The sequence below is a fragment of the Micromys minutus genome, assembly GCF_963924665.1.
Source record: "Micromys minutus genome assembly, chromosome: 7".
NCBI classification, from domain to species: Eukaryota; Metazoa; Chordata; class Mammalia; order Rodentia; family Muridae; genus Micromys; species Micromys minutus.
The window spans coordinates 8,718,233-8,740,412 of record NC_137976.1 but is presented as its reverse complement, the minus strand read 5'-3'; the positions used below and the strand labels follow the sequence as shown (position 1 = coordinate 8,740,412).

Below are 22,180 nucleotides of genomic sequence, written 5' to 3'. Positions count from 1 at the left end.
GAATGCTGCTGAGGAACGTGTAAGGAAACTGACAGTTTGGCTTTGGTGGAGACGGTGTGAATTGCCCTTCCCTGGAGAGATAGGTAGAGAGTTCTAAGTATAAGTGTGTATCAGCCAGGCTCACTTTGTAACACCGAGAACTGCTGTATGTTAAAGGAGACTTAGATTGGCTTACATGATGTTTCCTGAGTGGTCTGGCGGGGACTTTCTGCGCTCTAAATGGGGGGAGGTAGAGCTCAAAACCAGAGCTCCACAGTCCACGGGGCTGGACGTCTCAGCCCCAGTCGGGTACCATAGCCCTGGAGGATTCCTCAAGAGCCGCTGGCTTTCATTCCTTGTTGGAAGGCTGAACGCTGTCCTCCAGGGGTGGCGGCAGTGTGGATAGTGATAGTGGTCAGGTAGTGGTTCATTCCAGCTGGGAAATGAACTCTCCAGCGAGACAGGAAAGCAAGCAGGCGAAAAGCAAGAGCTGTTCTTGCTGGGCGTCCTCACTTCAGGATGCTGTTGGATCAGCTGTTCTCATCCTGTGGGTCCTGACCCCCAGAGGGTCACATACCAGATATGCATTTCAGATTTCTATTGTGATTTGTACTGGCAACATTAGCTATGAAGCAGTTACAAAACAGTTTTATGGTCCGGGGTCACCACAACACAGGGGGCATATTAAAGGTTCCCAGGGATGGCATTAAAGTTTCGCAGCATCAGTAAGATGATGTGGCAGGCCATGCTGCTCATGGGTAGGACCGGTCCTCACAGGTGTGCCCAGAGACTTGTCTCAGAACTGTTTGCAAGGTGGACCATGTTAACCATCCCAAGGGGGAGGCAGGGTCAAGAATCTCAGAGGGACCTTTGTATTATTGTTTGGTGATAGGAGTCCTGGGTAGTCACGCCTTCCCCACATGCTGTATTTTCCCACCTTCTTTTAACTCCTCATTTGGTCGAAACCTAAGATTTTGGTTTAAAATTGATTTTTCTCTTTTGGATGCCTTTCCTATTTGAAAAATCTTTCAAGGTTTTACTCACAACCAGTTTACCAGCAATTTGTATTTAACTGAATCGGACTGGGTTTTGTCACTATACTTCTGTGAATGCCTTTCAGGTTTGCTTTTAGTGAAATCAATATGATGTTGTTTGGAGTGTAAAAAGGTAGACGGAACAGCCTGGTTTACTGCATCCTAACTGAGGAGACCCGGTATTTACTCAGATCTGGTGTTGAACTTTTCCGCGGCCACCTCTGCCTGTAGGATGTTCGAGTATTAGTCTGAGACTGGTTGACTTCCTGTGTCTCCCTCCCCTCCCCCTTATCCTCCTGTTGATTCTGTTCCTCCAGTTAAGAGCCCGCCTCTCTCCATTCTAAGTAGTTTTTGTTTGCCTGGCCTCAATCAGGTAGGACAGGATCACTTGAACGCTGCTGTGTAACCTAAAGCGATGCCCCACTGGAGGAGAGTGAGGCAGGACCCGCACTGTCACGTGGCAGTCACTGCACTGGGGGAAGAAATGGAGGGCAAGGAAGGGAAGAAGGAAAACCTCCTGTTTTAGAATGTGTCACTGTGCACTGAAAAGAGAAGAATTTACAAGGAAGCTGCCACATCAATGACTTAGTTACGGTTGTGGGTTCTGGTTCATATGTTGTATGAGGTATGTTGCAGTTTTCCAGTAAAGATAGACAATAAAGCTCAAGAACTCAAATATATTACAGTGCTACAGAAACCATAAGTATAGGAATAAATTCAGTAGAAGATGCTCACTTTCCTTTGCTCTAGACATCATCATAACATTAAGAGACATTAAAGAAGTCCTTAAACATGGAGAGGCAAACCGTATTTGTGAGCCGGTGAACTCTGTTTACTCTTTTCTCTTAAATGAATGGATAGTATTATTGCAACTATAATAACAGTTCTACTGGCTCTTCCAACTCAAAGATAATACAAAAATAGTCTAGGAAGAATTAAATATATCTCACACAAGGAGATCCGAAATCGGCCAGCAAGCACGTGCAAGGATAGTCAGTATTATTAGCCATGAGGAAGGCACATAAAACCGCAGTGAACTACTGTGCACACCATGACAGCAAGACCAGAGGACAGCACATCATGGTGCTGCTGTAGGGCCGCTGGAACTGCCATGCTGGTGGCAAAGGGAAGGGAGTAATCACCTGCGAAGCCATTCCATGTGTGCTCATGATCAAACACCTGCCACATCACTCAGCCCTTGCGTGTGTCCGGGCAGTGTCTGATAAAGCTACATTGGCATCTCAATCGCTTACCCATCTTTATCACGGATTAGGTAGATGAGCAAGTTGTTGCATGTTTGTGTGATGAGATATTTGCCAACAGCAGCCAAAAGAAACAATATAGTTCACAACCCATGTGCACATCCAAAGGAAGATTCAGGTTAATGTGCAGCGATGGTGACGGACAGCAGGTCATTAGCTTCCTGTAGCCAGGGACATGTAGAAGACGACCCTGAGTCCTGTGGACTAACAGAACCCGTGTCCCTCTAGGCCGGCTTCATGTGTGCATGCTACCATTTCCCAGGCTTCTCCAACAGTTCCAACTCCTTGCTTTTAAGCCTAACTTTTAAAAATTTCAAATGTGACATTTAGTCCTGAAAATATATAAGGCAGTTCAAGAATAGTGGTGTTTTTATTAGATCTCAGCAAGTGGGATGCAGAGGCAGGTGGTTCTGGGCCAGCCTGGTCTACAGAGTGAGTTCCAGGGCAGCTAGAGCTATATATAACCTTGTCTCAATAAATAAATAAATAAATAAATAAATAAATAAATAAATAAATAAATAAAAACAAAAGCCAAAGAAAACAACCTGAACAAACACAGCATAACTTAAGGATGTGATTGTTCAGATTGGGAGGAGGGGGAGCCCGGCCGACTCAAGCTGTTCCTCAGTGCTGCCAGGTTCTGGGTGTCTTTCTCTACCTTTAGAAAGTCCCTGTGCCAATAAAGCACAAGGGAGGTGTGGCAGGAGGGGAGGAGTGGGAAGTAGGGAGAAGAGGGGTGGTGGTTGGGGAATGCAGTGGGGAGGACCAGTTAGAACACAGTGTTTGAAAGTGCTAACATTTGAAATGTAAATAAATAAAATATCAGAGAGAGAGAGAGAGAGAAAGTGCTGTGTGAAATTTTAGGATGTCACACCTCTTTAAGTATAGAGCATTTTAACCTGAGTCTCGGGGTGTTCCTGATCTAGCTTTCAGCCATGACCCCTGTGGATGGTGCTGTTGGCACCTCTGCTTTGCTGCCGCTGTTCATTTGGGCTTTAAAAAATATTTCCAGCAGCATTTCTTGTCAGGTCCTACTTTAGGCTTCCTTTACTGGTAAGAGAACAGACCCAAGAGATGTGGCGTCCGGGTGATGGCCCAACGCCTGTGATACTTAAGCCTCCAAGATGTCAGTGGAAGTCGCAGCTCTCTGTTACTGGGTTATCCTTCCTTCCTGAACTTTTCTGGCTGGTGAGTCAAGTCTTACAGTTTTGGGAAGATGCTGCTGGTTTAAATTTCCACGAAGTTTGCTGTTAACCTTTTTTTTTGAAAACTCATCAATTATTTAAAAACCCAAAACAAACAAACAAACAAACAAAACAGAGTGTTGAGGATTTTTTTCCTGTGGTCAGCCTCATCTTAATTTTTAATATTCAAAAGAAAAGTGTGTATGTACCATAGTGTGTCATCATCTACTTGAAAGAGTGATGTAAGGCCAACTACCAGACTTCAGAACACTTCTATCTGGGTAGCGTGGTGCGCCATAGGGGAACTGACTTTAGGAGTGAGACGCTTATCAAGGATCAAGAAAGGTGTTGAGGTCAAAAAAGCCATCTATTCCAGTTAGGTGAACATGAAGTCACAGCAACTGACTAGGACAGCGGGAAAAGAACCTTCTAGAATGGAGGAGTCAGGTTCAGAAGGCTGGATCAGCTGTAGATCCAGACACTGCTTACCCAGATCCTGATCTGGTAACCCAAAGCCATGACCGCTAATGCCCATTGGTCAGTGTTTGTCCAGACACATGCATATTCATGCACACACACATAATGCACACAGGCATGCATGAGGTTGACAAAATTCTTTTGGCAATATTTTTTTCTCATTAACTAAATATTATGGTTAGATGAAAAATGGCCATCTTTTCCTTCAGTACTTGCTGTGATACCTGTTGGGTATCTGTGTCACTTGCTCACAGCTGCTGCCCTGTTTATTTATCCTGGATTCTCCCTCTCATTTTGAGCATGTAGATCGTGTTCTTGAATGGGCCAGTTTTTCATTTGTATTCTTGTGGCACCTCATGGTACAGGTGTCATTGCTCAGTGAAGACAGGTTTGGCAGTCTTGTTTATTCGGACAGGACACATATCATTGTCTTGGGATTTGTGTGGCAAATAGTTCTTCAAACACTTGCAGCTTTATGGTTACATACCTATTCCTGCCATCTGAGGTCACCGTACGTTGAGTTTTTTTTTTCTTATCTGAAGTGTTGACATTGTGATGAATCAGAGCCCTGCGCCATATTTTTCAGGGGTTATTTTGAAAGTGAAAACATCAACCAAACAATAGCTGTATTAAAATATAACTTGTACACTATGAGTAGAGAGCAGATATTTCCAAACTGAAGTTCAGGAAGCTTTGAAGTGCATGCTCATGCTTTGTCAGCTTCAGGGAGTGAGTCAGCAGTTCCGTTGGCACACCCTTGCTTTGAGTGGGGCGGTGGTGAATTTCCGAGAATACAGAACTAGTCCAGAGTGAGTCTAGGTTTGGTTTAATAAGTCAACAGTTACAGATGTGGGTCCCTTGTTGTGCTGTCCTTTGCTTTTAAGTTTGAGAGGTGTTAGGAGGGTATTGAAAGGAACCATGAATAATCACTCCGTAGGTAAGGTATTATATGAAAATGATCACTGACTCTTAGTTCAGAGCACCCCTGGGTGTTGCCCCTCAGGAATGAGGACAGTTGTTGAGGTGTCTTTGTTGCTGCAAGTCACTGTACTGCTGGTGTTCACGTTTGGCGGCCCTTACCCCTAAGTGTCTTGTCTAAGTGTCTCAGATCTCTAAGATGTCTGAGCTGGGATCCTGAGGGTATTCTGTGGTTCTGGAAAAGCCATCTAAGCATTTCATCTTGTGAGCCCTGATCACTGTATTTTCATTCACCAGCAGTTGCCTGCGATGTTGGGTTTGGATTGCATTACATGATCTGGGACTGTGCTGAAATGTCAAGTCATTCATTCCGCAGCAGATGCCTGTATCCAGGCGGGTGCGTGTTCTTTGGTTGTGGCAGAACAGCCTAGGCAAACTGGTGACATCTAAGCAAGTTGAAAGGTCTTGAAGAGATCTGGTTGAAGTCTCCAAGCTACATGCAGATGGAGACGGCTGCCAGGAGATAGCCGTATACTTGAAGCCAGGCTTACAGGCAGTTGTGAGCCGCCCAGTGTAGGTGCTGGGATTGTCATGGAGCCTTGGATAGAGGCCTGGGGGATTGAAAAAGAAACACACATAGGCACACACATGGGTCACTCAATAATCGATGAGTGCCAACTAGGCTTTACTTGGGACTCCTTTTATATGGGGTGAACAACAAAGTTTGGGGAGGCCAGGTGCAGTTAAGAGTGTACAAAACAGGATATTTTCAGGGTATAGATAGCTCAGATGGAACGTTCTGAGGCACGGTTAAGAACCACAAGGGATACAAGGAAGGAGTTCTTTAGCAAAACAAGTGGGGGAGGGGAAAATAAAGCCAGGCTCTAATGGCGGGTTACAACAGCCCCCCCTTTTATATTATATAAAAGACAAATTTGTAGAAGGGAAGTAGAGGCTCAAACAAGTAGAAAAGAGGCATAACTTCAATTTCAAGCATCGCCTTATCTTAGGATCAATCTGGGGGTCCAAGACTCTTGCCCGTCTTTGGGTACCCTGCCAGTCTTCAGAGCCCCTGCCTTAGGTGTGCCTGATCCCAGGAGGTTGCCTGTTCTTGGCTAACTGCTTGTCATTATGGCCACAATTTTTCTGTGGTCCAAAATGTTATATTGGCCTCGACTGGCATCAAGAGAGTGTGCTTCACAGAGGCTCCAGGACGGCTATAACAAGTCCCTCTTGCAGTCTCAGCTGCACCTCATGACCTTGTTTTATGTGAAGGAGGGAAGGAGCATGGCACCCAGCTCTGGACACGCTGGATGCTGAAATAAGCTATGGAGCACAGGCATGGTAAAGGAATAGAGAGTAAAGATCAAGAGGGAAAAGGTTCTAGCATACGGTGTTGACGATATCTCTTCCTTCATGAAGGACGTGGTACTGTTGTCTCACCATCATCAATTGAAAAGCTGCACATCAACTTCAAAAAATACCTAGAAACTTATTAAAAGGAACTGGTCCAAACATAAGAATATGGTAAATGCTGGTCACATTAAAGTTAAGAGAAAAATCATTATAACTTTTTCTCTATTAGATTAATTTTTTTAAAGTCTGTTTCTACAGTCCCCATGTTCTCTGTCCCACAAGGTCTAAAAGCTTGAGGTAAAGCTGCTTGTCCAATCTGGGTTAAAGGCAAGCAAAGGTGGGTCAGGAACAGATGTCCAATACAGCTTCTTGGTCACCATTGTCAGAGTACTCAGGAAGCTCCATGGGTTAGCATGATTTTTTTGTCTCAGCATCACCAAGTCTTACCAACCACTCTGGCAGCTAGTATGCTCTTGCAGCATCCTGTGGGAAAAAGCACAAACAAACCCTCTTCCCCATATTAATTGGTCCCCTTGATCAGGACCATACCATTTGCCAGTGTGTAGATCCTTTTATTTCACCTGGGCATAAGTTTGCTCAGTTGTAGGATGCCATAGACATTCCTTGACATCCAAATTAAAAATTTTTAAGATAAAAAAGTGTATGATTTAAATAAATGGGGATGTAACTCCCCCCTTTTGATTTATGAAAATATTGTTTTAAAGTTTCACAGTATCTGTATTACAATATCTTGTTCTTGAGAATTATAAGGAATTTCAATAATATGGGTAATATTAACTTGTCTACAAAGCATCTTAAATGCTTGACTGTAATAGCCAGTTCCATTATCTGTTATAATCTGATTTGGAGCACCAACCATAGGAAAATAACATAGGCCATGAAAAATTATACTTTTGGTTGTTTCTTTTGTTAAAGCAATTGCAACTAGAAAGCTTGAAAAGGTGTTAATATTTAAATAAATATTTGCCATAATTGGCAAATTAGGTATAAGTTCTTGAGGGTGAACTCTATTATGTGATATAGCAAGAATCAGAGGACATTTAAGACAAATCTTTACAACCTGACGTGTACATTCTCTAGAAATATCAAAATTGTTGTCTTAGGCCATTACTATTTTGATGGTAAAAAATGGGATTATAATCTGTCTGGTATACAAATCTGTTGTGGCATTGCCTTTACTAAGTGATCCAGGCAACCTAGTATCTCTTAAATATCTGAGCATGGAACATTAAGTTCTCTTGAGTTGAGTTATATTTGAATAAACAATTGGGAAACTCATAACTTTATCACTTGGACTATATAGAAGGACTCCCATTAACAGGCAAATTAGAAATATAAGGCTCAAAATATTTTTGGTGAACTTCCTCATCTTCCCAATGCAAGAGATCACTGCTTTGCTCTGGACTCTGACTTTGTAACTGGGTAACACTAACATTGCACACTAATAGTAACATCAATCTCTAGGCTTTTCTGCTCTTCTGTGGCTGCTCAGCGTTCACCAGACTGACAGTGATAAATGGAAGAGTAGCATGCCTTTAAAGGTTTGAAGTCAGGAGGCAGGAAGGTGTAAGAGCCATCATGGGGCAGACAGTAGCTGTGGGGTTTGCCTTGACTGGCAGGTCTGTGGACCTTCAACTGCCTTAAAGGAGGACACACCTAGCCCTGGAGCACGCATCCTCAGATGGGATAACTGGATATGGGAAAGATAATTGCTACCCGTTCCAGCAGTTCCTAGGCATTCCTTTTGTTGATAACATGAAGAACTATTTAAAGAATCTGGCTGCTCCTTCTGCGAAGGTACTACCCCAAGTTCCATTCACCCTTGTGTTTAATGCTGTAGTCCACAATGCTGTTGTGTGTGATCTTCTGGATTGCTAAAGGCAGGCTGGATCCTTAACCTCATTCAGAGTTTAACCACATACTGAAACTCCTTAGAGTTTAGGGTTTTACTGTGTAAAAGGAAACACAAAGTAGAAGAGAGGTTTTGGACTGATTTTTGTGTGTTTGCAGCTAAAACACCACGACTTGGACGTGGAACCCACCTGTGCTCTGTGAGAAGTTGTGTACTTCTGATTTCTTCTTTCTTTCCTATGCTGTATGAAACCTGGAAGCATGGCAGTGTCCTCTTCACTGACCCTCTGGGGGCCCGGTGGTGCATCAGATAATGAACGATACGGGGGTGGGGCTAGCACTTGGTCTGCTTCACAGTGGGGTTCACACGACTGCTCAGTACAGACCATGGTGAGAAGGGGCTGCAGGAAAATGGCATCTCTTAGACTCCTGGTTAGTGTCTGTGTGTCTCCGACTATGTGGATCAGAATAGTCATGTCAGAGATATGTATTTGGGTTACCTTCTTTCTGTGAGTGCCAGTATTGTGCATGTGATCACAATTGTTTGGAAACCACTTTATGTCCAAATAGATTGTGATGACTTTCTCTTATGTTGCAACATTTCGAGGAAACGCAGGCTTTCCGTGCATGATAGACTATGTTCTTGGTGAGATCATGTCTTTGCCTGACTTTGGCCTCCCCACAGTGCCTTGTATAGAACTCAACTCATAAGATGCGTCCCGACACGTGGGTGCCTCGGCGCCTCTGCTTTCCTGTGCCTGTGAACCAACTTCACCTTGTGCTGAGTGGAGTCTCTGGATGGAACGCACAGTCTTTGTAATCTCTCCTCCTTGTGGGTGAATGGGACTTTTGGGGGTGGGGGGTTGCCCCACCCAAAAGTAGCAGGTGGGATTCCCACTGAGGGTTCTGGCAGCCCATTGCCAGGATCAAACCTGTCCTCAGTGTGGACTGTCCTTTCTTTGAGAGCTCCAGGCCACCCCGGATTCTTGCCTTAGAAGCAGTCTGCTTTATTTGAGGTTTGTTGAATGAATTTGGATCGTTCCTTTGGAGACTTTTGTTTCTATTTTTTGTGTCAGAGACAAGTGCGTACTTTATACTCACAGTTTGTTGTTTAAAGCACAGTTTCCACAGGGTTTGTAAAGTGACATCTTCCATGTGTGTTTGCAGGTTGATGACAGTGAGAAGCATGCTTTCCACTGCTCTCCCTGGTCCCGTTTGCCACCCAGGATGTCTATGAGTGAGAGCGCACTGTTTGCCTACGAGTCCTCTGTGCATAGCACCAACGTCTTGCTCAGCCTCAATGACCAGCGGAAGAAGGATGTGCTGTGCGATGTCACTGTCCTGGTGGAGGGCCAGCGTTTCCGAGCCCACCGCTCGGTGCTGGCTGCATGCAGCGGCTACTTCCACTCGAGAATGGTAGGCCAGACTGATGCAGAGCTCACCATCACACTGCCTGAAGAGGTGAGGGGCCCCTGTGCTGGCCACTATAACCTATTGTTACCTGGCTACCTCTGGTTATAAACTGAAACAAAGCCAAGGAGCATTACCGTAGCAACCTTCTCTGGCACGGGTAGGAATATTTACACGTACTAGGAATACTTACCTGTAAAATTACGTGTGTACTCTCTCTCCCGAGACATCTCCCATAAAAAAACAGGCACGCTGTAAATAGATTTCTCCTTCTTTTCTTTTTTTTTCATTAACATCATTTGTACTGTAGAATCAAAGAAGCGATGTGCTGTCTTGGCTTAGCAAGTACAGGCACTTGACTACCAAGCTGTCTATCTGGTCTAATTTCACGTGGTGGAAGGAGAGAAACAAATCCTTCGAGCTGTCCTCTCCTCTTGTCTCCATGTGCGTGCTGGCATAACTCTTTCACATCCCCCTCCCAATAGGTAAATGTTAGAAATAAGAAGTAGCCTGCTATCTTACTATAGAGCCGTTTTGTATACACATTCCCACCCTGTCTGTATACGTCACATTTATAAATATTATGTCTCTGCCATTGCCCTAGCTTCCAGGGGCTAGTCTGAGGTGAGGAGGTCGACTGCACTATTCTTCCTGGCTCTGTTCACTGGAGTGTGTGCTTTGGCAGTCACTGCCATTAGCATATTTTGACATTGGACACAGAGTTGTAAGGGGAGGAGGAAGTGTGCAGAACGTATTGTGTATGACGTATCATGTAGCTGTTCCCCGTTGGGCATAATTGGACGATCTCCAGACTCACCCACCGGGGAGCTTGCTGCCGGTGCTGCGTCTGGGCAGCTGTGGCTGTGGTGCTGGGGTGTGAGTCAATGGTACCTTACTATTGCCTTTACAAAGGGACATGAGTCACAGTCATGGTTTGTATTTCTGGCTCTTCAAGGAGGTGCTACAGAAGTGTGTTTAATGGATTTTTGAGAGAAGGTGTATATATTTATATGCATGGGTATATATAGTGTGTATATTTGGATGTTTTTTGTTCATTCTGACAAAGCGTAAGTCACAGATTTTCAAATATTTTAACTGTTTCATCGCAGTAACAGATTGTATATATTATTTAATAATTTTAGCATATTTTGAGAAATTCTTATTGAAATTCTCATTAAGATTATGGAACAGTTGCAAAGAGTAATGCAGAGTTTCCTCTTAGCCTTTGCTCAATGTTCTATGTGTTCCCAAAGGAATGTTGCTATAGACACAGCATGCCTGGCAGTCAGATTGCTGTACTGTCAGTGATGGGCTTCTGCAGAGTTTTGTGACGGTTCCTGTATTCACGGCCACATAGGATCTAGAGCTCCTTACACCAATTCCTCCCCAGACTCCTTTCCCTCCCCTGGCTCTAGATGCTAGCAGCTACTTACCCGTCCTCCTCTCGGGAAGTTTCCTCATTTCCAAGCATGTGTTTTTGGACCATGTAGTGTTATGTGCACCTCTTGGGTGTAAGTGGACCATGTACTGCTATGTGCACCTTTTGGGGTGTAAATGGACCATGTAGTGTTATGTGCACTTCTTGGGTATAAGTGGACCATGTAGTGTTATGTTCTCTTCTTGGGTTGCCCTTTTCCCACTTAGGATCATTCAGGTTTCATGTCACAGTTTATTCTGTGTTGCTGAATACTATAATAGTTATGTATTAAGTTTCCTTTTTAGAACCTTTTACCCATTGAAGGAACTGAGATTAGTTTCAGTTTTTATCTGCTACACATAAAAGTTGGTTACAGGATTTCTTTTTCAAGTTCTCATTTATTAGGGATAAAAAAAACCAGAAGTGAATTTCTGGTCATAGAGTAGTTGCACATTTAGATTTATAAAAAATGACCAAGTGACTTTTAAAAATAGGTGTGCACTGGACAGTGCCACCAGCATTGGGAATAATTCGGTTTTGTTCTTCTTAAAGAATTTGGTGGTGTGTGTCTTATTTTAGCAGTTTCAGGCTAAATGCTGCAAGGTTAGCATGTGTTAGGCAAGTCTTAGTGTTTCTGGTCAGTTTGACAGTAACTCTAAAGCTGTAGAGTAATTTACATATTTAACTGCGAGGCTGAATGTTCTCTGCACATTTTCAGGCTCTTTCTGCTCCAGCTTGGCACATACAATCTCAGTGGAAATGCATAGATACAAACCCAAAGGTTCTGCCACTCAGTGCCTGGAGACAGTCTTAGAACCTCTGTAATCTGGATCCTTAAAATTGTTACTATTACATAGATTCCGCACAAGACAGTAGTTCTGTTTTTTAAAAGATTATTGTTATTATTATTATTACTGGTCATATGTTGTGTGCTTATGTGTATCTATGATAAGAGTGTGGGTGCCAGCATGGGCATCCTTGCTCCCATCCCATCTCCCATCCCGTGTCCCAGAGCTGGGGCAAAGCAGTAGTTAACCTTCTCATGTGGGTGCTGGAATCCAACCCACTCTCTGCAGGAGCTTCAAGTGCCTGCGATCTCTGAGCTGGCTCTCCAGCAATACTTTTAATTTTAGAAATTCCCCTCTGTAGTTTATTGTTGCTCACATTGTTTGGCCCCCGGAAGCTGGGCTAGCCTCAGACACCTGGCAAAGTCATTGACTTTTTCTTCTAGCAGGACTGTAGGTGGATTTGTCCTGCTTTATTTCATAGATGAATTGTTTCTACATGGGGGGATCATGGTAATGTCTTAATAAGTAACACGTATTGATATGATATTACAAAACTGGAGGTGTACTCCTGTTGAATAGGGGTTGTATTCTGCTCAGCCTGGTCCCCCTTAGTTTTGCACTCTTAGAGCAGTGAGCGGCCCTCCACCTTTCTAATGCTGTGACCCTTTCACACAGCTCCTCATGCTGTGGTGACCCCAACCATGGAATTATTTTTGTTGCTACTACATAACCAGAGTTATGCTCCCTTTATGAATTGTAAGTATCCGATAGGCAGGATATCTGATATGTGACCCTGTGTAAAGGTGGTTCGATGTCCTAGACGGTTATCTCTTCTTACGGAACTAATGCCCCTGTTGCTCAGTGAATTCGGCTAAGTTTGCCCTCTCTTCTGCTTCTGTCGTGTCTTGACCAGACAGCTGTTAAACCACATGTTTATCTTTACCTTGTGTGTTAACAGGTAACAGTTAAAGGATTTGAACCTTTAATTCAGTTCGCCTACACTGCCAAACTCGTTTTAAGTAAAGACAATGTTGATGAAGTGTGCAAGTGTGTGGAGTTCCTAAGCATACACAATATCGAGGAATCCTGCTTTCAGTTTCTCAAGTTTAAGTTTTTGGACTCCACCTCAGAGCAGCGGGAATGCGCAAGGAAAAAATGCTTCTCCCCACACTGTCAGAAAGCAGATTTTAAATTTTCATTTTCAGAAATCGATGAAGCAGATGAATTCTTGGAAAAGAAAAGTGCTCAGACTCCCCATTGTGACTCCCAAAAGTGTCAGGGCAATATAAAAGCATCGCCCCCCGTCCAAGACAGTGTCAGTCAGACGTGCCAGTCCATGTGCATGGACAAGGATGGGGCGCTGCCATTGCCATCTTTATGCCCCAAATATCGGAAGTTCCAGAAAGCGTTTGGAACTGACAAGATCCGAACTCTAGAATCCGGCGTCAGAGACGTCCATGCTGCCTCTGTCCAGCCAAATGAGACATCTGAACTTGAGTGTTTAGGGGGTGCGCAGGGCTGTGCAGATTTACACGTGATTTTAAAATGTGAAGGAATGAAGCCAGCCATGGAGAGTGAAGGCACAAAGTGCAAAGACCCCGCCCCTCAGTGTCCCGTAGAGCAGGCGGAAGTGACTCCTGCGCCTCAGGATTCTGCAGGACCTCGCGGGCTCTACTCCCTGTCAGTCTTACAGGCGTGCGAGCGGTCAGGTGACATGGGCTTTGCTGGGATGCAGAGTAAAACGGTGAAAACAGAAAAGCCCCTGTCGGGTCCAGACGCCCAGGATGAGAAGCCATTGGAAAATCAGGATGTATACCTGAAGTCTAACATGGGCCCCAAAGAAGACAGCAGCAGCCTTGCATCCGAGGATCGGAGTAGCGTGGAGCGAGAGGTGGCAGAGCACCTGGCCAAAGGCTTCTGGAGTGACATTTGCAGCACGGATTCATCTTGCCAAATGCAGTTGTCATCCGGCTCAGAACAGGGCTACTCGCAGAGGCGGTCTGAGTGTCCCTGGTTGGGTATCAGGATCAGCGAGAGCCCTGAGCCAGGCCAGCGGACTTTCACAACTCTCAGCTCCGTCAACTGCCCTTTTATTAGTACTCTGAGTTCCGAAGGCTGCTCAAGCAGCTTGGAAATCGGAAACTACGATTACAGCGCGGAGCCTCAGCAGGAGCCTTGCCCGTATGCTTGTGTGATTAGCTTGGGAGATGACTCCGAGACCGACACGGAAGGGGACAGCGAGTCCTGTTCTGCCAGGGAGCAGGACTGTGAGGTGAGTGGAAGTGTGCGATCGCCTTTCAAGGAGCTGCAAGGAGGGAGGAAGGGATGGACGGATCACGTGACAAGCTCCAGGGCGAAGAGGTGGAGTGCGCACCTGCATCGCGCATCGCTGTGCGTATTCATCATGGAGGAGACTACAGGTCTGGCTTGAGTAACTCGTGATCGCATGCCCCAGTAGGGAGAAGGGCAGCAGGGCTCTCCCCGGTGCTAACTGTTAAATGAGAACGTCAGTCGGTAGTATCTGCAGCCCCCGGGCTGTCAAACCTGAGACCAGTGTGGTATGTGAAACCTGGCTGGCTCGGAATAGCTGCAGAATTGTGGTGTGTAGGCCTTCTCAATGAATTTTCATAGCTATTGACTTTATTTATTATTTTGTTTTTCTTTAGCCATTTAAGTATTTGTTTAATGAATAACTTAATTTCGCATGGGTTACATGTAGCTACCGACTTATATGACCCATATGATCTGTGCATTCAGTGTATAGAAGTTTGTGCTTACTGCTTGCGTTCTGTAAGATATGATTCAGTAATTGAAAGTAGGGATCTGTGCATTAGGAATAAGGATTCTTTAGTTTTCAAAGGTCAGTTTTCTCTTTACAGTGGCAGTTTTTACTTTGTTTCTTAAAATAATTTTCAACCATACTCCTTTACCTTTCTGTATGTGTTTTACTTGCATTTTAAGTCTGTGATAACACGAGGCATGTTTATGCAAGTGTCCAAAGTACACATCACAGCATTTTTAGGTCTGTTCATTGTATTGGCATGGTGTCTCTATAACTCGATTTTGTAATTGACTCACTGAACATCCCTGCCCTGCCCCCACACCGCAGTGCGTGGGCCACCGCTCTTCTATCGCTGTTGGCTTTACTGTTTTACTTATTGCCTATAATAGGTAAAACAATGTAGGATCCATTCTGTAGAATTTGGTTGATTTTGCTTGGTGTAATGCTCTCCAGACCGTAGCTTTCCATTTCGAAAGGCTGACTAGAGTTCCACAGTGTGCGCATACGCCGCATTTCCTTTGTTCACGCCCCTTTGCATGGGGCTCAGGCGAGCTCTGCCTGGGCCGCTGTGTCTGTGAGCACTGCCATGCCTCCTGAAAACTGGTTTTCATAGCATCGGCTGCTTCCTGCCGTCCCTGTAGCAGGACCCATTTCTCCACGTCCTGTTCTTCATCACTGTCTTTTGCTCTGTAGCAATTGGGAGGCGTAAGTCAGAGGAGTCTGCCTTTCCTGGAAGGAGATGGATTGTAAGGCCCTGGGTTCAGTCACCACCAAAAAAGACAGACCAAAAAAATATTCTAGGAAAAATATTCCTAATTTGTTCTAGTACTTTCTCCATTGGTGAGTGAGAGGTCTAGCTTTTTAAATAAGTCCTGTGAAACTAAGTTTTCAACAGAAAAGACATTTCTTAAAGTGTTGTTTAATTTAAGTTGCTCTATGCTAATAGTCAAAGATAAAATGCTATTTATTTGGAGGTAATGAGGAACACATTAAAAATCTTAGGCAGAAACTTAAAGGAGTTGTTTACATACTAGCTAGTAAAATACTGGCATATAGTAGTAAGTTAAATTCGTTTTGGATGCATTACTTTTTGGCTGGTGTGCCCGGTTTGCCTGTGTTTGACTTTTGAAGGCCAGGAGTGTCAGGTGGGCTGTTAGTTCTTATTGGGCGTAGATTACGTAGAAGCTGAAGAACAGAGACCTATTTTGAGGGATTTATTTTACTTGGGTGCATGTGTGTGCCTCCGTGTGTGCTTCTACGTGTGCTGGTGCCCACAGAAAGCAGAGGTGTTGGGTCTCTGGTGCTGGGGTCACAGTCACTTGTGAGCTGCCCAAACATGGGGGCTGGACATAGAACTCCACTCCTCTGCAGGGGCAGTAACACCCCAAACCTTTGAACCCTTCTTCCAACCCAAGGTCAGTGTCTTTGGTAATGTGCTAAAGTCTCTGGGAAATGCAGTGCGTGTCTTCCCGTGGACTAACGTGCAGGGCTGGCTTCACTGCAGTAGCTCCTTCCTAATGCTCACTTCACGTTCTAGGTGAAGCTGCCATTCAATGCTCAGCGAATAATTTCGCTCTCAAGAAATGATTTCCAGTCCTTGCTGAAGATGCACAAGCTGACCCCAGAGCAGCTGGACTGTATCCATGACATCCGCAGGAGGAGTAAGAACAGGATCGCCGCGCAGCGCTGCCGCAAGAGGAAGCTCGACTGCATCCAGAACCTGGAGTCGGAGATCGAGAAGCTGGTAAGTGTGGCTGCCAAGTCCCAGATCTGTCTGTCTGTAGAATAAATAGTTACTTAAGGTCCAAGGTAAGATTCAGAGTTCAAGCACCTTTTAAGGGAGATTAGGACATGTTCAGGGAGATTGAAAGATAAAAAGTACGGTCTTTGGATATATATACATTCTGCATTTTTAGGAAGGTATACTAAAAACTAAAATGTGTGGGTGGGGAAGTATTTCTGGGTATTTTTTTAAATGATTTTTTAATTTAATGACTGTTCTGTCTAATCCTTAGTGGTTGAGTGAACATTAAAGCAATTATACAGTACTTTAATCTATGATGTTTGATTCCTGTAAAAGCTGTTTTCCAGTTGAGTAGAACTGTGGACCTGAATTACCTGTTCTGGTACCAAAACCAAGCAGATGAACCAGGATCTCTCTGCCAAGGGAAAAGTCTGATGTGACGTCGTAGTTAGAGTAGAGACCTTCGAGCTCTGGCAGGATCCTCAGGGCATGGGGTGCCTGCCTATTGGACCCACCAACTTCAGCTTCAAAGCATAAGCTAACTGCAAGATTATTAATTTGCCCCCACTGTGTGAGAGGACAGTGATGGTGTAGGCCAGTGAGGGCCACACATGGGCCAGGTGACAGGGCGGCAGCAGCAGGAAACAGGAGCCAGAGTCCGCAAATACTCAGGGTTTGTGTCTTTGCTCATCAAGGGTGAAAATTTAAAGTTGAACTTACAACTGGTCTTCAGGTACTTTAGGCGTGAACATTCCGAGTGAGACCAGAAACAGTAAGATGTAAAAGATGTTTGTATGGTTTTAAGAGTAGTTGAAACATAAATTTTCGATTATGTACTATTACCATGCACATCCTTAGGGAGAGGTACCGTACAGCTGTGTGAAAAGATGGAGGAGAAGGCAGGTGAGACCTGGGGCTGACTGGAGTTCCTAGGACCACAGAGCAGGCTCACAGGCAGCAGGGCCTGCAGTGCCATTGCACGCTGGCTGTCTGTGATGTCAGTCTAGCGTCAGCTGCCCCTCCCTGGATGGATGAGGTTGTCCTGCTTGCCAGTGACTGACGGATGCTTTCTGTACTGTCGGGCTGCAGAACTGTCTTAGGAGTGAACCAGAGCGCCTGCCTCTGCTTCCTGCTCATCATTTACAGACGTCTCACTCCGAAAAGTGAGCGTGTCTGCTGAAGACCCGCTGCATTTGCTGTTTGAGAGCAGCTTTGCAGTTCGCCATCGCCGGCTCACTGGGCCCATATTTGGGGACTGAAGGCAGATGCTAGGTTGCTGGATAACTTTTTTTTTTCCAAACAGAATTCGAATTCATATATCTAGGGTGACGAGGGTAGATGCAATCTAAAGTGTGTGTGTGTGTGTGTGTGTGTGTGTGTGTGACTTTGAAGTTAAGATGTCCATTTGTGAAGGGCAATGGTTTACTGTGTCAGAACTCCTAAGGCTCACAGAGTTAGCACCTAATAGACCCCAGTGATTTTCTTGTTACGGCCACATCTTTGTTTACTTACAGCCAGTTCTCCCTGCCTCTGTTGGCTTCCTTCCTGATGTCTCCTCTAACGATTGTGTTAGTTCACTTTCTATTGCTATGCTGAACACCACAACCACAAGCTACTAGAGGAGGAGAGGTTTACTTCATGTCCGAGTCCACAGCCCATCTTCCGGAGAGGGCAGGGCAGGAACACACGCCGGGAACCTGGAGGTAGGAACTGAAGCACAGATCACACGGGAGTGCTGCTTACTAACTCCTCCCCGTGGCTTAGCTCAGCTACCCAGGGGTAGCACGGCCCACAGTGGGTAGACTTCTTCCATGTCAATCATTAGCGAAGAGAACAATTGATGTGGAAAAGCAGGCTGTCGGGACTGTTGTCTTGGTTAAGTCCCTTCTGGGGTGACTCCTGCTTGTCAGACTGAGCAGCTCAGCAGTAAACTCTGACTGGGGTTACTCTGCCCCCTTCTTCTCAGCCCTGAGGGCTCCTTTTATCAGATCAAAGAGAGACCATTGCTTTCCAGTTCTGTGGCCCTTACTGGGAATGCAGAGATCAAAATAGCTAGTTGTATTTCCCTGTTGTATTGATATAGATTCTGGTTACAAAGCTCAGGAACCATCTGAGAGTAGATGGAATATACTCTGAGGTGGAGTCCCTAGGACAGAGCCAGGTCTTGTGAATAGTGTGGATCTGGGAAGCCATGAGCGGGTTGCTCCCAGCTCCTAGGGCGTCACGAGGACAAGTAACAGTCATCTCTGAATGCCCCAGGAGGAAGGAGGAGGACTGGCCTCATGAGGCTTATGTGCTTGTGTATGACGGGAGAGCAGAGACAGCAGAGAGCTGAGAATGCAGTCTTCCGGAGCAGCCTGAGAATACAGCTGATGGGGCCTGCTCTCCTCACAGCTCAGCTGTCACAAAGCCCCACCCAGAGAGCCTGCTGCTTATGTGTACTTGAGCTGGGCTATGGCTGTCCGTCCCTGAACCCCATTATTCCTTACTACTCTCACCCTAGTCATTTACAAACCATAAATGTCAGTTCTGCCTCATATGACTTACCCCAAAAGGAAGTGGTGCTGGTGGGGAAAAGTATGCTTATTAGCAAGTAAGAATGAGGAGGCTGCCAGAAGAAATAAATGTGATGCTTGAACTACAGATGCATGGCACACGGTGACATCATGGATGATTCAGAGCTCCACTGAGTCAGTTTTCCCATCATGGGAGGGAGCTGGAGGAACCAGCGCTATCTATCACAGAAGGGGCTCAATGTGTGTCACACCCCTGAAGACCCTCCAAAGGGGCAAGGTATTGAGGTGTTATCAGGGACACCGATACTGCTGATCCTGTGAAAACTGGGCCAGCATGTGTCCCTCTTTTAAAAAAAATAAATATATTTTTAAGTACTTTAAAAAGGAAAGGAAAAGGAAGAACACGGACAGGCTAAGGACACAGAAAATACTTTGCTATAGCTACACAGCATTTGTACTTGAGGTACAAACTTGGAACTCTACCATCACCCTCTTATTTTGTTTTTTTATTTATTTTTTTAACATGGTAAGCTGTGTTATTTCAAATGTTAAAAACCCTAGAGTATAAAGTAAACAGTTCATAATAAACGAGGTTCACTACTGAAGAACACAGCGCAGTACGCTGAAGCAGTTAGCGTGGCCTGAATGTATGCAGTCATGTCCAAGCCTTTTGCTCGCTCACTTACCCTCCCAGCCAGAGCAGCAGCAGTCCCGGGAGCCCCGCTGTGCAGGCCCACACTCTTCGAACCACACGGAGTCCTTTCATGTTTGGATATGTGTGGGTACACAAACACTCAGAGCTTCAGGTAGGAACACGCCGTTCAGGTGTGTACCTCAGGAGCTAACAGGTGAGCTCGCAGCCCAGGTGTGTCACACGGGGCACCATGTCCGTGTCTGTACGGCCGTCCTGTTCCTCAGAAAACAGTTCTTCAGCCTGTTCCTCTTACGGAGCACACAATTAGAATCTTCAGAAGTTGGCTTGTGTTTGAAGTTGGGGTGCTCAGACCACATTCTCCCCCAACTCCAGTCCTGAGCCTAGCGCCTCACATATGTCAAGTGAGTGCTCAACTGTTGCCACCCCCCTTTTAAAAAGTCTCCAGGTGGTGTCTCACTCCTGATCCTCCCGTGCGGGGTGCGGATACTGCCATGAAGCGATTATGTTGGGTTGCTTACTTGCCCAGGTAAATGGATGTTTTCAAAATAGAATAAATGGAAACACCAGTTACTTGCCTCAAATGTGGCTGTGAAGGAGTTACTTGGAGTGTGAGAAACAGACGGAAGATTCTAGAACTTATCATCAGCACAAGTCATCCATGGAACATTCTTATTTTTAAAATTGTGAGTGTGTGTGTGTCTATGTGTGTGTCCTACTCTTGTATATTCATGAGTGGCCAGAGGCTATATGGGTTCTTTCTCCTTCGTCTTCTGCCCTTTCAGCACATCTGCAGCTGGCCAGGACTTTTGTTTGTTTGTTTTTTGTTGTGTGTGGTTTTTTGTTTGTTTGTTTGTTTGTTTGTTTGTTTGGGCTAGGCTGGTGTCTTAGGGTTTTACTGCTGTGATCAGACACCATGACCAAGGCAATTCTTATACGGACAACATTTAACTGGGGCTGGCTTACAGGTTCAGAGGTTCAGTCCATTATCATCAAGGCAGGAACATGGCAGTATCCAGGCAGACATGGTGCAGGAGGAGCTGAGAGTTCTGCATCTTCGTCTGTAAGAGAAGACTGACTTCCAGGCAGCTAGGAAGTGGGTCTTAAAGCCCTCACATACAGTGTCACACCTACTCCAAGGCCATACCTCCTAATAGTGCCATTCCCTTGGTCAAGCATATACAAATAAACCATCATAACTGTCTAGCCAGCAAGCCGTGGCATTCATTCTAAGATTCCACCCCTAGTGCTGAGGCTGAGGCTACAGCAGGTTAGCCCCAGTGTATGACCACATTTAACTTTTTACTTGGGTTCTGGGGTCCTTATGTTTGTGCAGTAATCACTCCCGACCCACTGAGCCATTCCCCCTGACTCTTGGACATTTTTAATGAATGACAGATAGATAGGTAGGTAGGTAGGTGGGTGGGTAGGTAGGTAGGTAGGTAGGTAGGTAGGTAGGTGGGTAGGTAGGTAGGTGAGTAGGTAGGTGGGTAGGTAGGTGGGTAGGCAGGCAGATAGATAGATAGATAGATAGATAGATAGATAGATATGTAGATAGACAGACAGACAGATGAAGATACAAAAGTTGCATAATATTTGTGATCTTTTGAGCAGTGTGATTTGCGGCAGGAAGCCCAGTCCTTGTTACAGCTAACCTTGCCTAATTTAAAAGGCCAGCAGCTCTTGACATTTACTCTGTTTGATTGAGAATGGCTTCATTTCGGCTGTGATGGAGGAACCCAGACTGTCACTGTCACTGAGGAAAGAGGGTTCTTGTTCTCTTCCAGGGTCTTGTTTCTGTTCCTACTAGGAAGAGCTGCAGAGAGGTGCAGAGAAGGCACACATGGTATTAGATGTGGGTCTTCCCAGGAATGGCCATCTGCTGTTCTTCTCTTGACACCCACACATCGATTTTATCAGAAGTCTCTAACTGACAAATTCTATGTAAGAGGAAACGGCTGAATGAGGATCCAACTTACACACAAGCATGTGCATATTCATTTTGACCTGCTCTTATTTTTGTTTTAAAAGAAACAAAAAATCCGAACAAATTGGGGAATTGTTCTCTATTATAAAAATTTCTAACAAAAATTCCTATTCATTGCATATTCTAAAGTATCATATAATTGTAATAATTTACAAACATAACACTGTAGAATTATTTTTGTGAATATGAAACCGTAAGAGTACGTCTGAGTCTAGCAAAGCTCTTACTACCATTAAACGGTTCTTGCGCTAGAGGAACCATGAGAAGTTAGTGCTGTAAGACAGCCCATGTCAGTGGTTTGCAGTAGTCTCGGCTCTGCAGAGCTTGTCAGTGAGTGAAGCAGATGGCAGTGGCCTCTGGTTCCCCAAGACACTGATGCTGTCCCTCGGTTAGCACTCACTGACTTTACAAGCAGCCTGTTAGGTCACCTAGCTCCTAGGAGATTAGGAGTGATAGGAGGAGGTGGAGGGGGGCGATGAGGGTGGAAAGGGGGTGCTGTTGGCTGTGGTGTCTGGTATGGGTAGAAGAGACAGACCAGGCAAACTTACTTTGTGGTACACGTTTTGTAGAAATTTAACAAATACCCCACTGAGGAACAGTACACGCAGGATTAACCCCTTCACTCATACACTATAGGAAGTCACCCCCAGGCATCTGGAATGGACATGCTGAGTTCTTACTCCTGTTTACTGAGCCTGTGGATCCTATAGCGCATAATTAAACACTGACCATAATCTTGGGCTCACAGTCACATCTCCGGAAAGCACGAATTAGCTGTCTTACAGTGAGTAAGTTTCAGGGT

At 45.1% G+C, this 22,180-nt stretch overlaps 1 protein-coding gene across 1 annotated transcript in view; it reads left to right on the top strand.

Annotated features, from left to right (window-relative positions):
- The window catches only part of BACH1 (BTB domain and CNC homolog 1), a 34,548-nt gene that overhangs the window by 8,538 nt on the left and 3,830 nt on the right, over positions 1 to 22,180 (top strand). Inside the window, exons 2-4 of the mRNA XM_080919430.1 lie at positions 9,250 to 9,543; positions 12,656 to 13,969; positions 16,017 to 16,223. Of these exons, the coding sequence (XP_080775556.1) occupies positions 9,310 to 9,543; positions 12,656 to 13,969; positions 16,017 to 16,223 (1,755 nt within the window). The 5' untranslated portion in view covers positions 9,250 to 9,309. The remainder of the gene's footprint in view (positions 1 to 9,249; positions 9,544 to 12,655; positions 13,970 to 16,016; positions 16,224 to 22,180) is intronic.